Source organism: Aotus nancymaae, unplaced genomic scaffold (genome assembly GCF_030222135.1).
Source record: "Aotus nancymaae isolate 86718 unplaced genomic scaffold, 86718_ANA_hifiasm-v0.15.2.pri h1tg000003l, whole genome shotgun sequence".
In the NCBI taxonomy this organism is placed as follows: domain Eukaryota; kingdom Metazoa; phylum Chordata; class Mammalia; order Primates; family Aotidae; genus Aotus; species Aotus nancymaae.
The window spans coordinates 64,996,924-65,010,208 of NW_026988414.1; the positions used below are offsets into that span (position 1 = coordinate 64,996,924).

Genomic DNA, 13,285 nt, shown 5'->3' on the forward strand with positions numbered 1-13,285 from the left:
CTTAGTGAAGAAAGAGAATAATATATGTGCTATATAAGAGTTTATGTCAATCATACCTGAAGCAACTCATTGTGTTTCCTGGAAGGAAATCTATTTTGGAGGCTTTTCTTCCCTGAAAAGTTAGCAAAACATTATATTTTTTATAAGTTCCCTTTTTGGGCAACTGTGTCCCATTTTAAATGAAGACAGTAATGGTACTTACCTTAAGGTTGTGGTGGAACTTAAATGAATGAACGTATGTATAGTGCTTAGAACAGTGCCTGGCACATAGCTTTTCTCATCATCATTATTAAAGTTATTATTGCTATTCTAATATGTATATATGCTTTTTTTTTCTTCTTTCTTTTCAGCCTATCACATGGAAAGAATTTGCAAACATCCACCCCTTTGTGCCTCTGGACCAAGCTCAAGGATATCAACAGCTTTTCCGAGAGCTTGAGAAGGATTTGTGTGAACTCACAGGTTATGACCGGATCTCTTTCCAGCCAAACAGGTAGGGGGTTAATTTTCCTGTTGTTACAGCAGACTTTTGTTGTATAGCGTACACCCCACAGCTGAAAGGCTTAAAACAACAACTTATTGGCTAGGCAGTTCTGCTCCACTCAGGAGGTGTGGCTAGAAGGTGCCAGGTGTTCTCCCTCACATAGCAGGTGAGGAGGTGTTGGCTGCAAGTGCATTTGACGATGTTCACCAGAGCCTTAGTTTTTCTTGATATGGGGCTCTCCTGTGGTTCCTTGAGCTTCTTTGTTCCTTACAGCACAATGTCACGGTTGAAAATGAATGTTCCCAGATGAAGCATGCAGAAGCTGCAAATCTCTAATGGCCCAACCTCCTAAGTTACACGGCATCCCTTCTAGATTAGTCTGTCTATTAAAGCAAGGCACAGGACGAGCCCAGATTGCATTGGGGAAGGGCCAACACCTGGGTGTGAATGTTGGGAGATGTGGTTCATTGTGGGTGTCTTTGGAAGCTGCTTACCACACCTATCAGTGACACAGCCTAAGGAGAAGAATCAAGCACACGTGCTGAATTTGAACAAGTGTCTCAGTCTATCAGGGCCAGGAGAACCCAGATAGTGCTTTGGTGATGTCACTAACTTTGAAAAGTTCCTTCTCCTCTTCCAGCCTCAGTTTCTTTGTAAAGGAAAAACTTTGAAGAAGAACAATGATTTTCAAAAGCAACAGGGTCCAGCCAAATCTCCTAGGTACTTGTTAAAAATACAAATTCCTGGCCCCACTCCAGACCTACTGATCATAACCTCCAGGGGTTGAGACTAAGAACCTTTTAGTCTCAAATATTTTGTTTATAAAATTATTTATTTATTTATTTTTGAGACAAAGTCTTGTTCTGTCGCCAGGCTGGAGTGCAGTGGCACAATCTCGGCTTACTGCAATCTCCACCTCCCAGGTTCAAGCGATTCTCCTGCCTCAGCCTCCCAAGTAGCTGGGACTACAGGTGGACACCACCATGCCTAGCTAATTTTTGTATTTTTAGTAGAGACGGGGGTTTCACCACGTTGGCCAGGATGGTCTTGATCTCTTGACCTCATGATCCGCCTGCCTCGGCCTCCAAAAGTGTTGGGATTACAGACGTGAGCCACTGTGCCCAGCCCAGAATCTTTAGTTTTAAGAAGCAACCAAGTGATTCTAATGCACAGTCAATTTGGAATCCCCTGGATTTGCGATCTCTCTGCCTTCATGAGGATAGATGACAGATAAAGATAGATAGATAGATAGACAGGCAGTGATCATGTTATCAATGTGTGAGTTTACATCTTAGAATATCTTCAGAAACTGAGTTATGGTATCTGCCCCTAGGTTCTCCACCTCCTACTGCTCAAAGTATGGTTCTCCACTAGCAGCCTCAGAATTGACCCCTTTGAGAGCTGGTTAGTAACGCAAAATTTCTGTTTCAAGATGCCCTCCCTCCTGTTTTGTAACATTGACTGCACAGCAAAGCCATGTATTTTGTAAAAACGATACACCCTATAAAATACAAGCCCTCTGGGAAGAGGGTATGTGGCAAATGAAAGGACACAGTGTTCTCAATTGCATCTGAAAGTCTCACTTCATAAATAGGTAGGAGCTGATAGCATGAAAGTCAAGCTTTAGTAGACCTTTGTTAGAACTTCATTACTTTTTTTTTTTTTGGTTTGTTTTTAAGAGAGGAACCTCAGTGAATTCTTAACCTTGAGGCAATGATAGTTATTAAATGTTGAAAATGAAGAAATTTCGCCCTCTAGTGACGGAATATGATCACATCTTCACTGTCGTAATGGAGAGTGGTTTTTCAAGACTCTTTTAATTCTGGTTATTAGCTCTTGCAGAAAATTGTGATCCCAGCCAGGGTTCCAGAAGACTGACCTAAGAATCAATATTTGTCTTCTTAAAGCAGTGGTTCACAACCTTGGCTAGAAATTAGAATCTCATGGTGACTTTATAACATTCCTGATGTCCAGATCACAATCTCAGATTGAATCATAATCTCAATGGAGAATGACTGGTGTGAGGGAAGGGACCCAGGTGTGAGTATTTCACCTGAGTCCAGGAGGTTGAGGCTGCAGTGAGCCATGATCATGCTACTGCACTCCAGCCTGGACAACAGAGTGAGACCCTGTTTCTAAGAGAAGAAAAAAAGAAAGTACTTTGCAGTGAATCAAAATGAAGATACAGCATATCAAACATCATGGGCTGTAGCTAAAACAGTGCTAATAGGAAAGTTTATAGCTGTAAATAACTACATTAAAAAAGAAGAGGAAAGAGCTGGGTGCTGTGGCTCATGCCTGTAATCCCAACACTTTGGGAGTCTGAGGTGGGAGGATCACCTGAGCTCAGGAGTTCAAGACCAGCCTTGGCAACATAGTGGGACCCTGTCTCTACAAATTAAAAAGTTAGCCAGGTGTGGTGGCATGCATCTGTGGTCCCAGCTACTTAAGAGGCTGAAGTGGGAGGATCACTTACACCCAGAGGTCTAGGCTGCAGTGAGCCATGATTACACCACTGCACCCCAGCCTGGGTGACAGAGCAAGATCCTATCTTGAAAAAAAAAAAAAAGAAGAAGAAGAATAATCCTGGACTAGATAGTGAGACTTTGTCTCTACAAAAAGTTAAAAAAATTAGCCGGGCACGGTGGTGTGTTTCTGTAGTCCCAGCTACTCGAGAGGCCAAGGCCAGAGGATTTCTTGAGCTCAGGAGGTTGAGGCTGCAGTGAACTGTGATAGAGCCACTGCACTGTAGCCTGGGTGACCCTGTTTTAAAAAAAGAAAAAAGAAGAAATATCTTAAACCAACCAACCTAACCTTCCACCCTAAAACATCACAGAAAGAAGTAAATTAAACTCAAAGCAAGTAGAAGGAAGGAAGGAATCAGGATTTGAGCCAAAAAAGAGACAGGAGCCAGGGAGGAGGGGAATTATAAGAAAATAAAATGTATTGAAATAAAATAAAATTTAGAACAAGAGATCTTAGTTGTGTAAAACTGTGTGTGTGTGTGCAGAGGCATAGGTGGAAAGATGTATAGAAGGATGGGACTCAAACAGTTGTCTCTAGGTGGTAGAATATCAGGTGATTTTGCTTTTTTGTTCTTATGTTTTTAGGTTAAAGTTTTTAAAGCCATGATCATATGTAATTTATTCAATCCAAAAAAGTTATTTTTATGGTGGAGAACATGTGTATAACCAACATGCGTTATACAAATGAGCATTGCACCTGGTTCTCCTGATCTCAGAGGGTTTCTCCATCAGCTGATGGTGTGATAAAGTTGGTTTTGAAGGTTGCCCTGGGGTTGGAGGCAAAACATACCACCTCATAAAAATAAACATTATAGACGCCTCATAAACATAAATGCAGTGAGGAAGTCTCCCAAAGCTCCCAGTTTAAGCTATGCAGAATAGGATATTTAACATCAACTCTTTGTTAACAAATGACCAAGTAGGAGAATAAAATGTAACCTCTGGCCTGAGCCTGGATTTTCCTGTGTGTGGCCCTGCAGGCTCGGCCTCATCCTCGCTGCTGCACCCTTCCGCGCTGTCTTCTCAGCCAGGGCATTTCTGTGTTATGTGCACGGAAGACTTTTGTTCTTTCTGTGGTCATTCTCTGCCCACATGTATACTGCAGCAGGGACCTTTCTCTTCAGTGATTTGTTTTTTTTTTTCTACAAGAGAATTCAGCAGCTTAAGGGAAAGGTTAAGATCTAGAACATGTGAGGTCTTCGAAGGCTCTGTTATGTGGCTTCCTACCAAGTAGTGCTGTAGGATTCTCCCCTACGCAACAGAAAAGTGAATGAGATTTAATCCGGGAATAGACAGTAAATATGGATCATAAAAAGGTTTTATAAGTGCTATAGATTGAAAGTTTGTGTTCTTCAAAATTCACCTATTGAAATCCTAACTCCAGGGCAGGCACAGTGGCCTGTAATCCCAGCACTTTGGGAGGCCGAGGTGTGAAGATCACCTGAGGTCAGGAGTTTGAGACCAGCCTGGCCAACGTGGTAAAACCCCGTCTCTGCTACAAATACAAAAATTAGCCAGGTGTGGGGGCAGGTGCCTGTAATCCCAGCTACTCGGGAGGCTGAAGCAGAACAATTGCTTGAACCTGGGAGGCGGAGGTTGCAGTGAGCCAAGATTGTGCCATTGCACTCCAGCCTGGGCAACAAGAGTGAAATTCCATCTCAAAAAAAAGAAGAAGAAGAAAATAAATTCTAGCTCCAAGGTGATAGTATTAGAAGGTGGGAACTTTGGCAGGTCATTAGGTCTTTAGGATTGTGCACTCCTGAATGGGACTAGTGCCCTTATTGTAAGAAAGACCCCAGAGAGCTCCTTACCCCTTCCTTCCACCATGTGAGGTCACAGTAAGACCACAGCCATCTATGAACTAGGAAGTGAGCCCTCACTAGACACTAAGTGTGCTGGCTTCTAGGATCTTGGACATCTCAGCCTCTAGAACAATGGGAAATAGCTTTTTGTTGTTTATAAGCCACCCAGTTTTTGGCATTTTGTTATAGCGCCTGGATGGATTAAGATAATAACCATAAATTTTGTCAAGAAAACTTTGATGTAGCCAAGCCTTCGCTGGTCTTCCTAGTTCCTTAGGACATTTAGGGGGTTTGAAGGGCATGAAAGAAAAAATGTCAAGAAGCTTATCCAGTGGCTGGGCGAGGTAGCTCACACCTGTAATCCCAGCACTTTGGGGAGGCTGAGGCGGGCGAACCACAAGGTCAGGAGTTTGAGACCAGCCTGGCCAATGTGGTGAAACCCTGTCTCTACTTAAAATACAAAAATTAGCTGGACATGGTGGCGCACACCTGTAGTCCCAGTTACTTGGGAGGCTGAGGCAGGAAAATCGCTGGAAGCTGGGAGCAGAGGATGCAGTGAGCCGAGATCATGCCATCGCTCTCCAGCCTGGGCGACAGAACGAGACTCTGTCTCAAAAACAAAACAAAACAAAAGCTTATTCCTATTTTCTACTACTTATTTGTTCAACCCATAAACCCTGGGGAGGATTTCCAGCTTGGCGTAGAAAACAGCCAAATAATATTTAATTACCTTTTATTTCCCACTGAGCCCTGCGAGGCTTGCTTCAGCTTTTTCTCCATAACACTTTGCCACTCTTAAAATCATTCAGCATCTGACAAGTACATTCTAGGAACTGCTGGTTTAGAATTACAATGTGATGTTTAAGGCTGACAGAAAGAGTAATTAACACCTCCCATGGATGTGTAAAGTGAAAGACAAGTTGGAATTATTATTAGCTCACTAGGCTTAAAAAATTGAGGAAGTTGTTTTTGTCCTTAAAAACTGCAAACTGTAATTGTGAATGTGACTGAGCTGACCACTGCTTTTCCGAGACTCTCCTTCCTGGAAAGATTCTTAAACTGAGGTGTGAACAGGGCTCTCAATGGCTGTCAGAATTAACTGTGCATGAGAATCACCTGGAGGGCTTGTGGAATTACTAAGCCTCACCCTCCAGAGTTTCTGATTCAGTAAGTCTGGAATAGGGCCCCAGAATTTGCATTTTTAACAAATTCCCAGGTGATGCTGAGGCTGCTGGTTTGTCCACCACCAGCCTGTGAAAAACACTGGGTTTACAGAGGTTCTCAGACCTGGCTGCATGAATTACCTGGGAAGACTTTGAAGAACACAGATATTCTACCTACTGCACAAACCAATTACATCAGAATCCTCACTGGGGGTAGGAGCCCAAGTGGGAGAGTTTTGGGTTTTCTTTTTTTCCTTTTTTTGAGACAGAGTCTCACTCTTTCACACAGGCCGGAGTGCAGTGGCGTCATCTCGGCTCGCTGCAACCTCTGACTCCTGGGTTCAAGCGATTTTCCTGCCTTAGCCTCCCTCAAGGTTAATTGGGACTACAGGTGCCCGCCATCACACCCAGCTAAGAAGTGGGCGAGTTTTTAAGCAGGTGATTCTCATGTGCATCAGTGGGTTGGAGAGCAATCTGGCCTGGAGGAACACTAAAGAGGGAGGTGTAGACAGATGGATGTGGCTTTCGAGTGCATATCACAAATAATTTAGAGCAGGGAGGGTCAAAAGCCCACTAGCTATTTGCCATCTCGCTCCCTTCCTGAGCTCGTGGTTGACATCATTGATGGTCTCTGGTAAGTTTTCCACCGAGCCAAACAGACTGCTCTGGGGTCCAAATATGAGGGACCTGTGAGCCCTCTCTGATTTCCCAAAGAAATGCTCAGATCGCCAGGAAGAAGAGAAAGCAGGGTGAGGGGTGAGGAGAGCCATCTTTGGGGAAATGTAAGGCAGTGAGGACCTCCTCTCTCCCAGTCTCCTTAACTCTCAAAAGTATATTTTGATGTTTGTAGTTTGGTAGACTTTAGGGCAGTAGTTCTAACATTGGACTGCACCCCAGAATTTCTGATTCAGTATTCCTAGACTGGAGCGTACGAATTTGCATTTCTTTTTTTTTTTTTTAAGGAGTCTTGCTCTGTCACCCAGGCTGGAGTGCAGTGGCATAATCTCAGCTCACTGTAACCTCCATCTCCTGGGTTCGAGCCATCTTCCTGCCTTAGCCTCCGAAGTAGCTGGAATTACAGGCGCCTGCCAAAAAGCCCAGCTAATTTTTGAATTTTGAGATGGGGTTGGCCAGGCTGGTCTGGAACTCCTGATCTCAGGTAATCCGCCTGCCGTGGCGTCCCAAAGTGCTGGGCCAAATTTGCATTTCTAACAAGTTCCCAGGTGATGCCAATACTGTCTTTTGTCTGGGGTCTAGACTGAGCACGAGAACCACGACTCTGAGGCGCTCTTCTGATACCAGCTGATTTGTCTATGTTTTTTGACTAGATAGTAAAGGTAATTATGAAATTAAACTTATGTAAGAACATTACAGAATGATGTAATGAGGGGTTTTGATTTTAAACCTATAGAGATAGAGACCTAGGTAACGTTAGGGTACTTGAGACATGCCATACAAGGAATTAGACTGGTGAAAATCATACCGTTTCCAAGGTATTTGTACTGTTAAATTGTTATTCACCTGTTTTTTCCACCTGGAAGATAGGAATCTGCACCAATTTTTACCGTATTTTCTTGGGAGTGGTCCTCTGAAGTTGCCATGAACTGAAGTGGGTCATTTCGACAGTGGTTGTTAGGATCATTTTACTGCCATCATTTTTACCATATCAGCTTCTCGGTTAATGTTTCACTTGCCTTACTTTCGTTTCTCAACACTTGATGACGGTATTTTCAAAGTAAAGGAGAGTTTGGATGAGGGGAGTCTGACATGAAAGATGTCCAACACCAAACCCTTGTCTGTGACAAGAAACTGAAGTATTTCCTTCTGGGGAGTGACAGTGGGCAGAATGGATGGGGGTTGCTTTTTGCTTTTTTTCTTCTTCTCCTTTGGAGTCTCACTCTGTTGCCCAGGCTGGAATGCAGTGGTGCTCACTGCAACCTCCGCCTCCCGGATTCAAATGATTCTCTTGCTTCAGCCTCCTGAGTGGCTGGGACTAGAGGCATGTGCCACCATACCTGGCTAATTTTTTGTATTTTTGGTAGAGACGGGGTTTCACCGTGTTAGCCAGGATGTTCTCGATCCCCTGACCTGTGATCCGCCCGCCTTGGCCTCCCATAGTTTGTTGGGATTACAGGTGTGAGCCACTGTGCCCGGTCTTTTTTTTTTTTTTTTTTTTTTTTAAAGACAGAGTCTTGCTTGTTGTCGAGGCTGGAGTATGGTGGCCTGATCTCAGCTCACTGCAACCTACATCTGCCGGGCTCAAGCGATTCTTTGCCTCAGCCTCCTGAGTAGCTGGGATTACAGGCATGCGCCACCATGCCCAGCTAATTTTTGTATTTTCAGTAGAGACAAGGGTTTCTCTATGTTGGCCAGGCTGATCTCAAACTCCTAACTCAGGTGATCCACCTGCCTTAGCTTTCCAAAGTGCAAAGATTATAAGCGTGAACCACTGTGCCTGTGCCCACGTAAACGTATTCTATCATAAAAATTTTAAGTTCACCTGTGAAATAGGTAGCATTATGTTCATGTGATCCAGAGGTCCAGAGGAATATTTGCTTGGAGCCAAACAGCTTTGAAAAGGGGCAGCAAATAAGAAACAGATTTTATATTACAGGCAATTACACTCCAGGGTGGCTGTAGAAACTGTCTGTGAGATCTGCTTGGGAATGAGTGACTTTAACACACCATTGTTGTAGGAAACATTTAACAATATGTGCCACCTAAGGGCTCCTGGTTGCAAACAACAGAAAATGGCTTGTGTGAACTTAACCAGAAAAATAATTTACAGGGAAGTTATTGGGCAGTTCACAGAGCTGATGGAAAAGCTGGAGAATTAAACTTCAGCAGTGAGCAAGACCCAAGAGAAGCTGGCAGCAGAGAACAAAACAGAGTCTCGCTATGGGAAGAGTCACCATCCTCACTGTGGAAAATCTCTTTTTGAGACGGATTTTCACTCTTGTTGCACTGGCTGGAGTGCAGTGGCGTGATCTCGGCTCACCGCAACCTCTGCCTCCCAGGTCCAAGCAATTCTCCTGCCTCAGTCTCCTGAGTGGCTGGGACTACAGGCATGCACCAACATGCCTGGCTAATTTTGTACTTTTAGTAGACATGGGATTTCTCCATGTTGGTCAGGCTGGTCTCGAACTCCTGACCTCAGGTGATCCTCCTGCCTCAGCCTCCTAAAGTGCTGGGATTACAGGTGTGAGCCACTGGGCCCCGTGGAAAATCTTTAACTGTCCCATTCCTTTGGGACAAATATAAGAAGTAAAATAGGTCCACTGCTTATAAACAACTTCAATGAGAGCTTCAGTGAAATCATACACTAAAGGTGGCCATCCGTGCACAAACTATAATAGTGTGTTAAAAACTATAAAATGATTTTCAGAATATTTAGGGAATATTAAAGCTAAAATAGATCTGGTCAATCTAGATATTTGGTAATTCAAACATATACAAGTCTTAATTTGTTGGTACTATAATTTTTAAAACTTTGGAATCCATGGCATTGTCTTTTCTTTATGGCACATTTTAAACATCTTTTGACTTGTATAAAAATACAGCATTGGGCGCGGTGGCTCAAGCCTGTAAACCCAGCACTTGGGGAGGCCGAGGCGGGTGGATCACGAGGTCAAGAGATCGAGACCATCCTGGTCAACACGGTGAAACCCCGTCTCTACTAAAAATACAAAAAATTAGCTGGGCATGGTGGTACGTGCCTGTAATCCCAGCTACTCAGGAGGCTGAGGCAGGAGAATTGCCTGAACCCAGGAGGCGGAGGTACGGTGAGCCGAGATCGCGCCATTGCACTCCAGCCTAGGTAACGAGAGCGAAACTCCGTCTCAAAAAAAAAAAAAAAAAAAAAAAAAAACAAAAAAAACAGCATTTTACTTGGGAATACAAATACTGTTTTCTCTATATAATTACAATATGATATAGTGGGAGTTTTGGTGGCTGCTGGTGTTCACCATGAATTATTACTTTAGTGCATTCTGTAATCTTGCAAAATGGGTTTCATGTTACTTTTTGCATATGTAAAAAGCACATAGCTACAGTGACCCATCTCCAAGTATTCCAAAGCAGCCACCATCTCACCATCTAAGAAGTTGCTTATGGTGTCTATAAAGTCAGCCACGATGTGTTATTTTTTTCCTTCCCATGAGACTGAGTCTCACTCTGTCGCCGAGACTGGAGTGCAGTGGCGCTATCTCGGATCACTGCAGCCTCCACCTCCTCAGTGTAAGTGATTCCTCTGCCTTAGCCTCCCAAGTAGCTGGGATTACAGTTGCATGCCACCACACCGGGCTAATTTTTGTGTTTTTAGTAGAGATGGTGTTTTGCCATGTTGTCCAGGTTGGTCTCGAACTCCTGACCTCAGGTCATCTGCTCGCCTCGACCTCCCAAAGTGCTGTGATTACAGGCGTGAACCACAGCGCCTGGCCTACAACATCTATTTCTAATTATCAATGTGTTTGGCTAGGGTTCTTAGTAAAGGGAAAATAAATTAATTTTAAAAATCTTTAAAATTTATTTTGTCTTTGAACTCCTGTTCTAACCTTGGCAAAAAGACTTTTAGCTCTTCTGAGCTAGCACCCTCACCCTATCTCTGCCATGTTATCTACAAATTCTTTTTTTTTTCTAAGTTCACATTGAGTATTTCTCCTGTTAACTTGCACACCTATGATGATACACTGGTACTGAAAGCGCCTAGGTTATAGTCATCACAATAGTGTTGAATTCCATCAACTCCAACTTATTTTCACCCTGTGGGTTCTTATACCTGTTTTGTGGTTGTTCTACTTTTTCTAGTCTATTGAATTTCTTGGGGATTCTTTGTAGAATGAGTCCGGGTTTTGGAAGAAGTTGTCTACTCAATTTCTGCATTCTGCCTTAAACAGCAGTTCCTTCATCAGCCTGAGTGAATGCCATACACGTGAGGACCTCGTTTTTCTTTCTTTCTTTTTTTTTTTTTAATTTTTGAGATTGAGTCTCATTCTGTGGCCCAAGCTGGAGCTTAGTCACACAATCTTGGCTCACTGCAACCTCCTCCTCCCAGGTTCAAGCAATTCTCTCACCTCAGCCTCCCAAGTAGCTGGGATTACAGGCCTGCACCACCATGTCTGTCTACTTTTTTGTATTTTTAGTAGAAATGGGGTTTCACCATGTTGGCCGGGCTGGTCTCAAACTCCTGACCTCAGGTGATTTACCCGCCTTGGCCTCCCAAAGTGCTGGGATTACAGGCGTGAGCCACCGCGTCCAGCCTGGAAGGCTTTGTTTTTCTAAGACAGTTTAAGCTGCACTAACATAAACTTGGCACTTCTGAGGCTCCCTGTCCACTGGCCAGCCCTGCAGCTCCAGACCATTCACTACTTCATTTTAAACAATTGTCAGAAAAGCACTGTCCTAGCCTCTCGTCCATATATAATAGTTTGCTGATGGTTGCTCAGTCTGGGTTATGTAGATAAGCAATTACTTTTCATAATACTTTTCTACCAACAGGTGGCACTAACAATTTGTTTTAATATCCCAGTAGTAATCCTGGTGTCACATTTGAATACATCATTTGAACTTTTTGAGTTGAAACATAGCTGATTTTATAGATGTTTAAGGGCAAAAAAAAAAAAAAAAAAAAGGCAAGAGAGAAATCCAGCATTTCTGATCAAGTCTTTAAGCATGTCGCTTTTCTCCTGCACTCCTGGCTCGCGGCCAGTAATCTGCCTCTTCCTTCATTCCTAGTCTACAGCTTGATTGGCCTTCCAAGAAAGTAAGATGAATAGAATTCATGAGAAATACATAGGAGTAAATATAAAATGCTTTTCTTGAGGTTCTTTACTGTACAGGAAAGGATGACATTCATATTGATTGCTTGGGATGGAGAAACTCAATTTTTAAAATATTTACTAAATATTTATTGCAGAACTACAACATGCAGAGTACTGTCTATATATTCCCTGTCAGAGGATGTGCAGAACTCTGAGAATTAGACCCTACTTTCAGAGGTTATTCTCTAATTGAGATAAGACAGGCACACAAAGTAAATGTGAGATCAGTAATAATTTTCAACGGCCAGTACATGTAGGTAAGGATGGGAATGTCAGGTAAGATTGTAAAGTGCTATGAGAATTTGGAGGAGGTACAGGATTATTTCTTTAATCAATCTATCAAATGTTCTTTATGTCAGTGTTCTTGTCACAGAGAATACAATTGTGAACAAGGTAGACAAGATTCTTGCCTTCAGGGAAGGCCTCTCTGAGGAAGTGACAAAGAGCTGGGCTGGTGGCTTTGGGGAAGGCTTTGCAGAGAGTTGGAGCCAGATGAAGAATGGATAGGATTTGGGTGAGAAGCGTTTGACATCGATGATGTCACTACTTATCACATCCGCCCTGCGCGATGGTACCCATGTCACAGGCACATAGGCACAGGGAGACAAAGTTGCTAGTGATGTGAGTGGTTTCCTGAAGCACGGCATATTCATTTCCTTGTCCTCAAAATAAAAAACCTCAAATAGGCTAGGACTTGTTTTTCAGAAGCCAGGAAAACAGAAGACGCAGTCTTTGCCTTTCTTATTGGAAGAGAGCGGAGAGAGCTACGGCTGAGTCAGTGCCAGTGACGGGGTAACCCGGGTCTTGTAAGACAGGCTTGCTTGCTTGCTTCTTTCCTTCCTTTTCTTTCTTTCGTTTTTTTTTTCTTCTTTTTTTGCTTTTAGCTAAACTCGCCAGTTCTATCAATCTGACAAGAATTCTGCTGTGAAGGAAAATCAGCGTTTGCTCCCACAACTCTCAATCCTTGGAGAGCACAGAGGAACGGCACTGCCTGCAAGGGGAGCCTGTCGCTCCGGGAGGCAGGCCGACTCCACACCCAAGCTTTCATCTGTCACTGTTGGCCATTTGGCATGTCGCATTCTGACCGCAGTTTCTTCATATGTAAAATGGGGGTGATGGCATGGAGGACATACACATTCTATTTTTCTTCTCTCCTATTTTCTGTGGGTCACATTTAAAAATTTTTTAATTTTATTTTTATTTTAACTTGTTTAAAGTTTAAATTTTTGTTTCTTTTTTTAGTATTTAATTTTTGCCTTCAGCTTCTGCAGACATACACATTTTGCATGGGACCGATACCTCTATTACTCATTTCCCTTCCCTTCCTGCACGGGGTGCTGAGAACATTAAATAACAGTCTACGATTGAGTCAGCATTGCTCACAGGAATGTTAGTCATTGCATTTGCCCTGAGGGTGGTGCCTTCCAAGACCCTTGAGATGAGGATGGCCAGCCCCTAGCAGCCATCTGCATGCGGGGCCTGGGAGAGCAGA

General features: G+C 43.3%; 1 protein-coding gene across 2 annotated transcripts in view; it reads left to right on the plus strand.

The window, feature by feature from the left end:
• Positions 1 to 13,285, plus strand: part of GLDC (glycine decarboxylase) — a 110,468-nt gene that overhangs the window by 64,303 nt on the left and 32,880 nt on the right. For both annotated transcript variants that reach the window (XM_064381851.1, XM_064381855.1), the window contains one exon: positions 351 to 493. In XM_064381851.1, coding sequence (XP_064237921.1) covers positions 351 to 493 — 143 coding nt within the window. The remainder of the gene's footprint in view (positions 1 to 350; positions 494 to 13,285) is intronic.